The sequence below is a fragment of the Saccopteryx leptura genome, chromosome 1 (assembly GCF_036850995.1).
Source record: "Saccopteryx leptura isolate mSacLep1 chromosome 1, mSacLep1_pri_phased_curated, whole genome shotgun sequence".
Lineage (NCBI taxonomy): Eukaryota > Metazoa > Chordata > Mammalia > Chiroptera > Emballonuridae > Saccopteryx > Saccopteryx leptura.
In genome coordinates, this window is record NC_089503.1 from 345030632 (window position 1) to 345043762 (window position 13131).

Here is a 13131-nt window from a genome sequence, read left to right on the forward strand (position 1 = left end):
CAGCAAATCCCAGAGGGAAGGGGGGATGTGTCTTCCCTTAGCTAATTTTGCTACCACACCAATACATTTAAAGAAAATAACTTGGCCCTGGCCGGTTGGCTCAGCGGTAGAGCATTGGCCTGGCGTGCGGGGGACCCGGGTTCGATTCCCGGCCAGGGCACATAGGAGAAGTGCCCATTTGCTTCTCCACCCCACCCCCCTCCTTCGTCTCTGTCTCTCTCTTCCCCTCCTGCAGCCAAGGCTCCATTGGAGCAGAGAGGGCCCGGGCACTGGGGATGGCTCCTTGGCCTCTGCCCCAGGCCCCAGAGTGGCTCTGGTCTCGGCAGAGCGACGCCCCGGAGGGGCAGAGCATCGCCCCCTGGTGGGCAGAGCGTCACCCCTGGTGGGCGTGCCAGGTGGATCCCGGTCGGGCGCATGCGGGAGTCTGTCTGGCTGTCTCTCCTCGTTTCCAGCCTCAGAAAAATACAAAAAGAAAAAGAAAAAAAAAAAAAAGAAAATAACTTTACAACTTCAACTATTTTAGTGCCACTTTATGCTACAGAGCTTTATTTATAGTTCAGAATGTATTTCACTTGTCCACCACTGTTCCAAACGTGAAATGATATCCAATAGGCTAGATTTATTACAAAGAGAAAACAATTCTATAATTTGATATATATTGTGCCATTAGTGGTTATTACTTTTACTTTTCTTTTGAAGATAATCCACTGAATTTTTCTACCAATGATATTTCAGAGTGAAGTTGTCATCAAGAGTAGATTTTCACAGAATCAAAAGTGGACAGTCCAATATATTTTACAGGTGATATTTGACAGTGTCTGAGTATCTGCAAATCATTTCTTTTCCCATTTCTTCCCAAAAGTCTTGGATGATGAAGAGGAATCATGACTTTCACCACTATTATAGTGCTCATATAAAGTCTGAAATTAAAAACACACATGCTTTATAATTTAAATTCATTGTGATAGTGATAACTACATATTTTAATATATAATAAATTTCTCTCTTGTTCTTATAGTTAGGAAATTATTTAACAAACAGTTGAAAATACTTAAGAACTTTAACACCTAGCTTGACCTAAGAATCAGCTATCATCTTGTAGCTCATTTTTTTATAAGAGAAATGTAACATGCTATTAATATACTGCTAACAAAAATTAGGGGATATTTTATCGCTTCATATTCATTTTGGAATATCCCCTAATTTTTGTGAGCAGTGTATATACTTATTATATATGTGTCTTTAAGGCCTTCTTGATCTTTTTTACTTTTTCTCAAATAAAGCGGGTCTTAGATAAATTCCTAAGAATATACTCATCAGGAAATACACTTCCCATTGATATATAAACTAATGAACAGAAAACATCAAATTATCTTAGTAAATGTAATTGGCCATATTAAAATTTATATTTTAAAAAAGGTTTAAGACTAAGCCAACATCTACTTTTATGAAGATGACATCTTTGCCATCAAGGAACACATAACCTTAGTACAATCCACCTCAATTTCATTTATAAAAAACTTTAAACAAAATGGTAGAAATTTAAAATAGGGACATAAAATATAGAGCAAAATTATTAAAAAAATTTTGTCCAATTTTAATTTCTAAAGCCATTGATTGATTTAGTCATCAACATTTGAGAAAATTTAAGCAAAAATTTACCTTTTATCATATAAATGAAAAATAGTGAATAGTTAATTCCTCCAGTAATGTGTCCAACTTATTGCCATCTTAGATTGGCTTTACTCATACCCAGAGAGCTAAAAGCTTCCATAATTTTATAGTAATGTTATGACTGAAATACATAATTAGTAACTGAACTGGTCAATAACTAAGTTGGTCAGTAAGCATACATAAGGTTAGGTGTTTGATGGCAGTGAGATGCAAAAATTACAAGATAGATATAAATAGGCACCGGGAAGCTGAAAAGTTTGAGACATTTACTTTGAGAAATGTACTGATTGCTACATTCAGCTTCACAGAAGTCGCAGTACATGTCAAATACTGTGATTTCTCTAAGATGGTTTAAGAAAAAAGTTGGTTAGAATTCAAAAGTTTTGTTAAGAATGGTGTTGATTTGCCTGGCCTGTGGTGGTGCAGTGGATAAACCTTTGGCCTGGAATGCCAAGGTTGCCGGTTTGAGACCCTGGGCTTCCCCGGTCAGGGCACATACAGCAAGCAAGCAGTGAACAACTAACATGAAGCAACTATGAGTTGTTACTTCCCATTCCGTGCTCCCATTTCTTTCCTGTCTGTAAAATCAATAAAGTATTTAAAAAAAAAAAGAATGGTGTTGATTTAAAAGACAGATTCCTCTTTAAATTTATCCCAGTTGAGACTTAATAGCAATCATTTGAATGCCCTTTATATGACAATCCACTTTCAATTATGCTATCTGCACAATAAGAATGTAAATCAGGGTGATGGGTATGTAACATAAGTGAACGACAAGATAACCTGGAGTTGTTATCTTTGAATATATGTATCCTGATTTATTGATGTCGCCCCATTAAAAATAAAATTATTAAAAAAAAAACAACCCCCCCCAAAAAAAGCCAAAAGGAATGTAAATCAAATAAATTTATGTGCAAAAAGCATATGTTAAGTATCTAAATGTATATAAATACTGCATAGGTAATCTGATAATTGGACTAACTTTTCTTTGAAATACCCATTTAAGTGTGTAACTCACTAATCTATATAAAACAATTAAAATAATGTAGATAGACAATAGAAATATTTACTTTAGCAGCTTTCAAAATAGAGTTAGGAGAATTCAGACCAACAAGTTGGCCCAGAACATGTTTCATTTCTTCAGATGTTCCCTTACGGCTACCTGTAAAAAAATATAATCAAAAACACACTGGTACAAATAAGAAAATTAGAACTTCATTCTTTTAATTTATCACTGATCACAGCCCCTTACTTAGGACATGTAGAAATATATGCCAGCAAGTAAATAAAGGTGGTTTCATTTATTTTAGTATTTAGCATAAAAAAGGAACTTGGTTAAAGGAGGAGGCAGTCTAGAAAAGAGAAACCAATTCAGATAGTTTTTTGTAATAGTTAAAAGTCTACTTATATTAGTAATCTGGTAATAAATTGATTTGTAAAGAAGTACCTAAGCCCTGGCAGGTTGGCAAAGTGGAAAGAGCATTGGCCAGGCGTACGGACATCCCAGGTTTGATTCCCAGTTGGGGCACACAGAAGAAGCAACCATCTGTTTCTCTCCCCACCTTCCCCTCTTCCCCTCCCACAGCCAGTGGCTCGATTAGGAGCCTTGCCCCGCTGCTGAGGATAGCTTGGTTGATTTGAGCATTGGCCCAAGATGGCGGTTGCTGGGTGGATCCCAGTCCAGGTGCATGTGGAAAACTGTATCACTATCTCCCCTCCTCTTTCTTAAAGAAAAAAGTACCTGGATGAGTTTGGATATGAACATACGGATGCTCCAGAAGCTCAGCAATGGATATCCTCTCTTTAGGATCCCTTATTAAACAACACTACAAAAACAAAGGTTATTATTTTTTTAAAAACAAAACAAATTTTCTTACATAATATTGATAAAGTACTTCTTCAGATTGCATCTTATTATAGCAGTTGCGTTCTAGATAGTCTACTCAGAAATGAGATTTCATGTTATATTCTGCAAAATCCCCAAGTGTTTACTGTAAAAGTGGTATCTGCACAGTAAACTTAACATGTTTTATAAAGCTAATTTGGTCAGCAATTTCTTTCAATAGACCAGTTATAGCTAAGCCATTTAGATAATGCCAATCATTTCAGCAAACAATTAAATATAGTTGACTCCTGAACACAGATTTAAACTGTGTGGTCCACTTTTTCAATAAAAACTATAAATATATTTTCTATTCTTTATGATTTAATAACATTCTCTTTTCTCTAATTTACTTTATTATAAGAATTTATTATATATAATATACAAAAGGTGTTAACTGACTGTTTATGTTATCATTAAGTGGCTATTATTGTTAATTTTGGAGGATTTTCAAAACTTATATGCAGATTTTCAACTAGGAGGGGGATAGGCACTCCTAATTTCCAGCTTGTTTAAGGGTCAACTATATATAATATATTGTTCTTCTAGATCCATATATTATTAATATTACCTTTAATACATCTTGAAGATCTTTCTCTGGAATATCAGGAAATTCAATTTCATGATCAAGGTCAATTATGGCATGTAACTTAGAAATCTGATTAATTATATGCTGAAATGGTGTTTTCCCATAAGTCATGTAGTACAAAATGCATCCTAAGGACCAAACATCACTTTTGGGGCTTATCTAAGAAAAATAAACAAAAAAATTAGGAATAAGTTATTATTTTAATGTAAAATTAAATGTAAGATTATACAAAAAAACATACACACACACACACATACCCTATTTAAAATCATAATTAAACTGCAATTAATGTGTACATACTAGATGTTTACATGACAAAATGTCTTTTTCTAGTTTTTACTATAATTGGTTATCTTACTGAATTGAGCTTCACTTTAAATCTTTCAACAAACTCAAAGTATTTCAACCTAAAACAAAATTATTACATTCTGGTCAGCTTAAGAAAATAGAAAACTGATAAATATTATCACAAAATTTAAATTACTGTTTTTCCCAGTTATTAGATTATAAATTTTTATATAATTTTTCAATATATAAGTATGTATAGATTTTTAAGATTAAAAGTACCTTGTTGGACATTAAATGATAAAACTATGAGGTATGAGTAAGAATAGAGAAGACTGTCTATCAGTATTCAGTAACTATTACTTATTAAATGTTCTTTGTATTAAATAATCTCATTAGAAATAATGTGATATAATAATATAATTATTCTTTTTACTTTAATAAAAAATACAAATAAGACCAAACATAGCAGTGGACATAATAAATGAAAATGGCTAAATTCCTTTTTTAAAATATATATTGATATATAATATATATATGATATATTCAAATATATGATACATTAAAATAAAATGTAATCACATGCCCTCCACAAAGGATTAATCTAAACCAAATGCCCCAGAAAGGTAAAAGAAGAAAATGAAAAGAAATCGACATACATAACCAAACATAAAAAAAGAGAAAAAAAAGAAGGCAGACAGCAATGTTAATATTAGAAAAAGAAAAAAGACAAAATGCCTTTAACATAAGAAACACATTTAATAGTCCCAAAAGGTACAATCAACTAAGAAGAGAAGATAGTTATGAACTTCTATGCACTGATACCACATTTAGAACCAAATTAAGCAGAAACTATTAAATTATATTTTGAGACGGGGTAGATTTTAAGATGCCTTTCAAAAGATGACAGATAAATCAGATCCTATTATCTGAACAAACATTCTGAAAACTAAAAATTAATTTACATTTAACCACTTGAAAATTAAGTCAATTTCTAATTAAATCATGGATTAAAAAGAATATCAGATCATGGGGAAATGACGGTGCCTGTGGCAGCAGTTTTTCAATCTTGCCAAATCCCCAGATAAGATAAAGCAGCCTACTAGCGAAACCAAACATGTAAGATATTTATAACAAAACCAGGTGAAAAACTATCTCCAGGAATGCCAGAGTACAGGTGAGAGGAGACAAAAACCACCAAGAGCACAGGAGAGGCATCTGAAGCAGAGGGCAGTAATCAATGCCCGTGACAGACATCGGAACAGAAGCACCCACACACCCAACAGGTGTTCGCGGGAAAGCAGTGTGAGACAGAGCTAGATTGGGAAGAGTTTTGAGCTCTTCAATAGCAGGAATAAACTCACATATTGGGATAAAAAATTATCTTTTATATAGAATCACTAAGGTCGCTGGATAACAGCAGGTGATTCACCTGAATTGAGATTTATCAATATATTATATATTAAAGCACTGAGCTGACAACTGAAAAATTCTAAATTTTAAATGTAACTCAAAACAAATTTTATTCTGAAGTAAAAATAAGACAAATTGAAAACGAAAATGACAAATTTTGAGAATGAAAGTAAGAAACACTAAGTAAAACTCAGGAAAATTCAGTTTTAAATATTTTAATTATAAGAATAGTAAAATTAAATGAGCAATTATTTAAATCCAGAAGAAAAAAAAAAAAAACCTAGAAAGGCCCTGGCCAGGCCCAGGCCGGTTGGCTCAGCGGTAGAGCGTCGGCCTGGCGTGCGGGGGACCAGGGTTCGATTCCTGGCAAGGGCACATAGGAGAAGCGCCCATTTGCTTCCCCCCCCCTTCCTCTCTGTCTCTCTCTTCCCCTCCTGCAGCCGAGGCTCCATTGGAGCAAAGATGGCCCGGGCGCTGGGGATGGCTCCTTGGCCTCTGCCCCAGACGCCCCGGAGGAGCAGAGCATCGCCCCCTGGTGGGCAGAGCATCGCCCCTGGTGGGCGTGCCGGGTGGATCCCGGTCGGGCGCATGTGGGAGTCTGTCTCCCCTTTCCAACTTCAGAAAAAAAAAAAAAAGGCCCTGGCCGGTTGGCTCAGCGGTAGAGTGTTGGCCTGGTGTGCGGGGGACCCGGGTTCGATTCCCAGCCAGGGCACATAGGAGAAGTGCCCATTTGCTTCTCCACCCCCCCCCCTTCCTCTCTGTCTCTCTCTTCCCCTCCCGCAGCTAAGGCTCCATTGGAGCAAAGATGGCCCGGGCGCTGGGGATGGCTCCTTGGCCTCTGCCCCAGGCGCTAGAGTGGCTCTGGTCGCGGCGGAGCGGCGCCCTGGAGGGGCAGAGCATGCCCCTTGGTGGGCAGAGCTTCGCCCTTGGTGGGCGTGCCGGGTGGATCCCGGTCGGGCGCATGCGGGAGTCTGTCTGACTGTCTCTCCCCGTTTCCAGCTTCAGAAAAATACAAAAAAACCCAAAACAAAACAAAACAAAACAAACCTAAAGGGATACAAATAAAGATAAAAACATGAAAACAGAATAAATGAAATGAAGACCTGTTTATTTAAAAATAACAAAACCAGGGCAAGCTTACTCAGGAAAAAGAAGAAAGAGCCTGACCAGGTGGTGGCAGAGCGTCAGACTGGGACGCAGAGGGCCCAGGTTCAAAACCCTGAGGTCCCAGGCTTGAGCACAGGCTCATCCAGTTTGAGCACAGCTCACCAGCTTGAATCCAAGGTCACTGGCTTGAGCAAGGCTCACTCGGTCTGCTGTAGCCCCGTGGTCAAGGCACATATGAGAGAGCAATCAATGAACAAGTAAGGAACTGCAACAAAGAATTGATGCTTCTCATCTCTCTCCTTCCCTGTCTGTCCGTTATCTGTCACTCTGACTTTGTCACAAAAAAGAAAAAGAAAAGAAAGACCACAAATCTGAGTAAAGAAAAAGAGAAGCTAAACAAATATAAGAAAGATTTTTATAAGACAGACTATTTGGCATAATTTTATGCCAGTTATTTAGAAACTACAATTTTCTAGGAAGGAAAATATAATTAAATAAAAACACATTTATTGATTAATTATTTTGAACTGGATAATGTACTAAGTGGTTTATATTCTTTTTCATTTAACCTTCGATTATTTTTAAAACAGGTACTGTGTGTAAGCCTACTTTACAGATGAAGAAACTCAGCAAGTTAAATCTCAAAGACAGTTAATGAGGAGGCAGAGGTAAGACTTCAATGCAGTCCCTAGATAACGTGCGCTTCCATTCATTTGGTTACACCATTACAGAGAAAGGATTAGCCTAGGAGCAGGAGGCATCATGGCACACAAAATGGGCCCAACAAAGGGAACTAGTGAGGCTAACACAAAGCTCACCGAGGTGGTCGAATAAGTGGGAAAGTAGGCAGTGGCAAATCAGGAAAAAAAGATATACTAGAACTTGTATTTGAAACTGCAGAATTCACAACACTGGGGAACAATTTTTTTTTCATTTTCTGTTGCATGAGGTTTTAGAACTGTTTCTATATATTTCTGCATCGCTGATTCCAAATCTGAAACCCGTTTTTTTGGTGCACGCTCTAGTTTTTATGCAATTTTAATTCTTTTTGTTACAGTTAAGGACATGCATTGGTTTTTAAATTGGAGTTAAAGGGCAACGACTCTTGGATTGAACATAACTACAAGGCAATTAATGTTTTACAAACATCACTTTTACATAATTGTAGTTGTTTTTAAATGTAAAAAATATTATCTGATAAAAACACCCTCTTGTTTTGTTTTAAGATTGAATCATGGCTTCTTCAAGTAAGCGTAAATGTAAGAATAGTCCTGACACCTTCTGTTCTATATGTGGCTGTTACACACTTCAATGTCAAAGGTGCAATATTTCATCATTTGTGACACGTGCATATATTGCCTATTTTCAAGTTCCCTTTGGTGATCAAGACAAGAATTGGGCTCCTCATATTGTGTGTCATAATTGTGAGGAAATGCTTCGTGACTGGACAAAAGGAAAACGCAAGGAAATGCCTTTTGGTATTCCCATGGTTTGGCATGAACCTAAGGACCACAGCAGTGACTGTTACTTCTGTTTGATCCATACAAAGGGCATCGGCAAGAAAAAATGGCATGTGATCACATATCTTAATATTCCTTCAGCAATACGACCTATCCCACACTCTGAGACAGTCCCGGGTCCAGTTTTCAATGGTTTTATTTCTTCTAAGGACAAAGAAAGTGAACATGGTGATCAAGTATATTTTGATAAGATGCATGAGGAAATGGTTGTAGAATCTGAAGGGTCTTCTTCTGATGCCAAGCAGTCATTAATCCCTTAGCAGTTTAGCCAACCCGAATTGAATGATTTAGTAAGAGATTTGGGCCTACCAAAGAAAGCAGCTGAATTATTAGCTTCCAGGCTTCAAGAAAAGAATGTACTTCCTTGGTCAGCTAAAGTATCCCATTTCAGGAAGCGTGAACAAATTTTTGTGGACGTTTTTTCCGAAGACAAACACTTTGTTATTGTCATGAATATTAGTAGTCTTCTCAGCCAGCTAGGTGTTACCACTTACAGTCCAACAGAATGGCGGCTATTTCTTAAGAGCTCTAAACGGAGTCTGAAATGTGTTCTCCTACACAACGGTCATGTTTATGCAGCAGTTCCAATTGGTTATTCAACTCATCTGTGAGAAGATTATAATGACATAAAAATTGTCTTTGACTTTCTGAAGTATGAGGAGCATAACTGGATCATTTGTGTGGATCTTAAAATGGTAAGTTTCCTGCTACGACAACAGAAAGGTTTCACAAAGTATCCTTGCTTTCTGTGTTTGTGGGACAGCCGAGCTTGGGAGAAACACTGGACACAGAAGGAGTGGCCGAAACGTGAAGCTCTGGAAGTAGGGATGCAAAATATTGTGAATGAACCTGTAGTTAATTGAGACAGGATCATTTTCCCCCCACTTCACATCAAACTTGGCTTAATGAAGCAGTTTGTTCAGGCTTTGAATAGAGAAAGTGAATGCCTTCAACATATTATTTCTGCTTTTCCTGCCTTGTCTTTCGAGAAGATAAAAGCAGGTATATTCGATGGACCTCAAATTTGAACCCTCTTACATGACGAAGAATTTGCCAGGAAGATGAATAAGGAGGAGAAAGCAGCATGGCAGTCTTTTGTGGCAGTTACAAAGAACTTCCTTGGCAACAAAAAAGCAGAAAACTATGAACTTCTGGTTAAAAGGATGCTGTTGGCTTTCTGCGACATTGGATATAACATGAGCGTTAAGATTCACTTCCTGAACAGTCACCTTGATAAGTTTCCCAAAAATCTTGGAGCCGTTATTGATGAGCAGACTACTGTTGGAGCATCAAACGAGATTGTCCTCAACAAGTACACAAACACAAGAGCTACAAACGCAAATTTTTGTCTGAATAGAATTTAAATAACTTTTGCGCAAATTTTATGATTAAAATAAGTGTTTTAATATGTTCTATTTAGAAATTGTAGACAAATTGTGATGCAGTCATATCTTTTAGTGTATTTACTGCATTATATAAATTATTCTATTTTCACAAAGATGATGCCCAAGAAGACATTCTACTTCATTATGTTAAACTAAATGTTGAAAATTTTACAATAAGACGAAAACCTAAAATCTTGAATTGCAAAAAGCCTGTAGCTTACAGAGAAAAACTAATGTCAGATTTGCGATCAGCACACTCGAATTAGTTAAGAACATGTGTTTTTGTGGATGCAACAAAAATTTTGATCCCCAGTGACTGGTAAAAAATAAATTTAAGAATCAGAGAGGAAACAAAAAAGACTTCAAAGTTATCAATTCACTGGTATTTTTAAGTTGTCCAAACCAGAGTTAATTTACTTTTATTTTCTTTAATTTTAAAACTTAAAAACATCCTAGGTGCATTTCTTATAGAAGCACACTGTGAGGCATCACCATATCAAAAGCACAATATTAAACAACAATCTCAAATCAGTAAAGAATGGTAAAATTAAATCCCACGACAATGTACTTAAGAAGGCAAGGTCACTGTAATGGCTTAAAAAGTTTTAGAACTTAAAGAAATAACTTCAGTCATCTGTTAATTTAGAGAATAGATCATTCTTTATTAATGTCAGATAAAGGGCAGATAACCTTTATAACAGTACCTTAGATTTGGACTTCCCATTCTCTCTTGAGGAAGACATATCTTTGATTGCTTCTGGTGGCATATAATTAACTGTACCAACCTATTTGCAAAATCCCAGAAAACACAAATCAATGAAAACAGTGCATTCTGCTTTAGATTTTTATAAACACAAATGCCAGATTCTTGGAAACTTGGGTCATTAAAAATTTTAGTAATATAAAATATATCTGAACAACTCAAACAACTGACAACATTAAGACATAAATTTCTTCACAACTCCAGCAAAATAAATTGGGTTCATAACCAGCAAATTGACTATTTTCAGAATGCTGAGCTTTTTCCATGCTTATGGTGGGCAACTACCATAAAACTGCCCACACTAAAATTATATTAATGGCTATAATATTTTGAAGGAATTGATCAATCACTCATTTCTGTGCTGGAATAAACTCAAAACGCTTTTTTTTTCTTTAAATCAACCAACCAAATAACCAAGAATCTAGCTTTTCTCCAAGTACTCCTGAGCCCACATCCAAATTGAGATGGAATGGGTATCTAGGTCATGCAAGAGTTTTCACGGTAAGATTGTGCCAACCTTACATGGCATTCATTTTATTCTAAAGTAAATGGTTCTGCTTTCAAATACAAACATGGCACAGACAGTATCTTCAAGGTGATTTACAAAATTCAGACATATTTTTAATATAAGGAGACGTGATTTGTTACATAAAATTGTTTGAAGGGCACCCTCCTCATCTACTCTTCCTATAGAAGTCTAGTTTTAGTCCTATAATTAAAGCAGATCCACATCAGAAATCTGTGCACATACACGTCATGTTGGCTCCTAGCAGGACTGTTTCTAGTTCTTTGGTGTCATCAACTCAGTTTTTATGGGATGACTTTATTGTTTGCTACTGCATATCCTATTATAAAAATGCAGTTGAGTACAATATTTATGATGGTGTTTCCAATATAAAGGCCCTGCTAAGAATTTTTTTCCCAAATGTAAGTGGTAAGAAAAGCTTTACTTTTCTGGAAGAATGAAATTACCTTACAGACAATAATAAATGTGTTATTACAATCCCTCTTTGGTTGCTACCAGAAAATCTGAGACCAAGTGTAGGTGAATTTTAGGTGAATCATAACCAAGATGATTTCCAAGACAAGCATTATTGCCTCTCTCCCTCAACTATAGGAAAATCACTCAAAATTGATGAATATATTTCTAATAGATCTTGTCTTTCTATACAAAACTATATTAATCATGGTTTTGATTTGTTTTTTATTATTATAGTATCTATTCTTTAAAAAAGGCTTCAAATCTTTTGAAGCACGAGGTGGGTAAGAATAAAATCCCCATTAGCAAAAGAATATTTCACATGGGAATTGAACTCTACTGGGTGGTAACCAACCATTCATTAAGTCTTACCTGAGAGTCTTTAACAATACTTGTTGTATCTGGCTGCATTTGGTTTGCAATTCCAAAATCAATTAGCTTTAGCATTCCGTCAACAATCAGAAAATTAGCGGGTTTCAGATCACTATGAACAATGCCTTCAAAATAAAAATCCTTTGTAATGTTAGACTAAGTAAAACAGTCTAAGTACAAAAAAATTCACAATTTACTGGTGGAGTTGATTCCTTTAATTAGTTATAGGTGTTTATCTCTGAGATGACACTATTAATGGATATTTTAACTTTACATAATAAGAGATTTTAAAATACCATGTTGATGAATTGTGTGAACTGCCTCCAACATATTTTTCCAGTAACTCTTGCGTTCCCACGGATCAATGGACTTTTTCTTTTTAAGCCAACTATTAAGATCAATATTTCCACATTCCATTACCATGTAAATGTACTGGTCTGTGATTTCACTGCCATTAAAAACAAACAAAATAACAAAACAATAAATGGTTAGGTTATACTATTAAGATCTATTAGGTATTTATCTCAAGAATTATAACAAAAAAACTTTTCTTTTTAAATTAAAAAAATTCTTACTAATCATAAAGTCGAATGATCTTATCACTGTGTTGTTGTAGTTTATTCAAGTAAGCGATTTCATTCCGATAACTATCAACTGTTTGTTTATCTGCTTCTTCTAAGTTAACATACTTTATCGCATATATCTGTTTCTTTTCACTCAACACCTGAAATACCTATATAGTAGAAGAAAGGAAAAAGTTTAGAATGCACTAACACAATACTAACTTTATTAAACAGGTTAAGGAATAACAATGTGAACAATTAAAAGTGTCTAGGCTTATTCTGAGTTTAGAAGAAAAAAACCTGTCAGGAGAGGAATATAATAGTCCATTCTCAACGACATATGACAACGGGCATTCCGTGACTCAAAGGTGAACTCTTAGAAGTTTTTATATCAACATATAGGAAAGGTAATTTAAGTTTACTATGTCAAAACACTCTGTTGAATGCCTTAACTAGAAAAATAACCTAAAAAAATAAAACATTCAGAAATGTTATGAAAGACTAAGGGCTATATTAAGAGTCAATTCATTTCACACATGGTATTTTTTCCATTGTTCCTGGAGTTGACAATTTCATTCATGTGGTAGAGAATATTTAAA

At 35.5% G+C, this 13131-nt stretch overlaps 1 protein-coding gene across 4 annotated transcripts in view; it reads right to left on the reverse strand.

Moving 5' to 3' along the window:
• Positions 1-528: 528 nt before the first annotated feature.
• Positions 529-13131, reverse strand: part of TTK (TTK protein kinase) — a 48453-nt gene continuing 35850 nt past the window's right edge. For all 4 annotated transcript variants that reach the window (XM_066361348.1, XM_066361347.1, XM_066361346.1 and 1 more), the window contains exons 15-22: positions 12545-12702; positions 12266-12417; positions 11970-12094; positions 10560-10640; positions 4128-4304; positions 3416-3500; positions 2745-2836; positions 529-920 (exon numbers count right to left, since the gene is read on the reverse strand). In XM_066361348.1, the coding sequence (XP_066217445.1) occupies positions 834-920; positions 2745-2836; positions 3416-3500; positions 4128-4304; positions 10560-10640; positions 11970-12094; positions 12266-12417; positions 12545-12702 (957 nt within the window). In that variant the 3' untranslated portion in view covers positions 529-833. The remainder of the gene's footprint in view (positions 921-2744; positions 2837-3415; positions 3501-4127; positions 4305-10559; positions 10641-11969; positions 12095-12265; positions 12418-12544; positions 12703-13131) is intronic.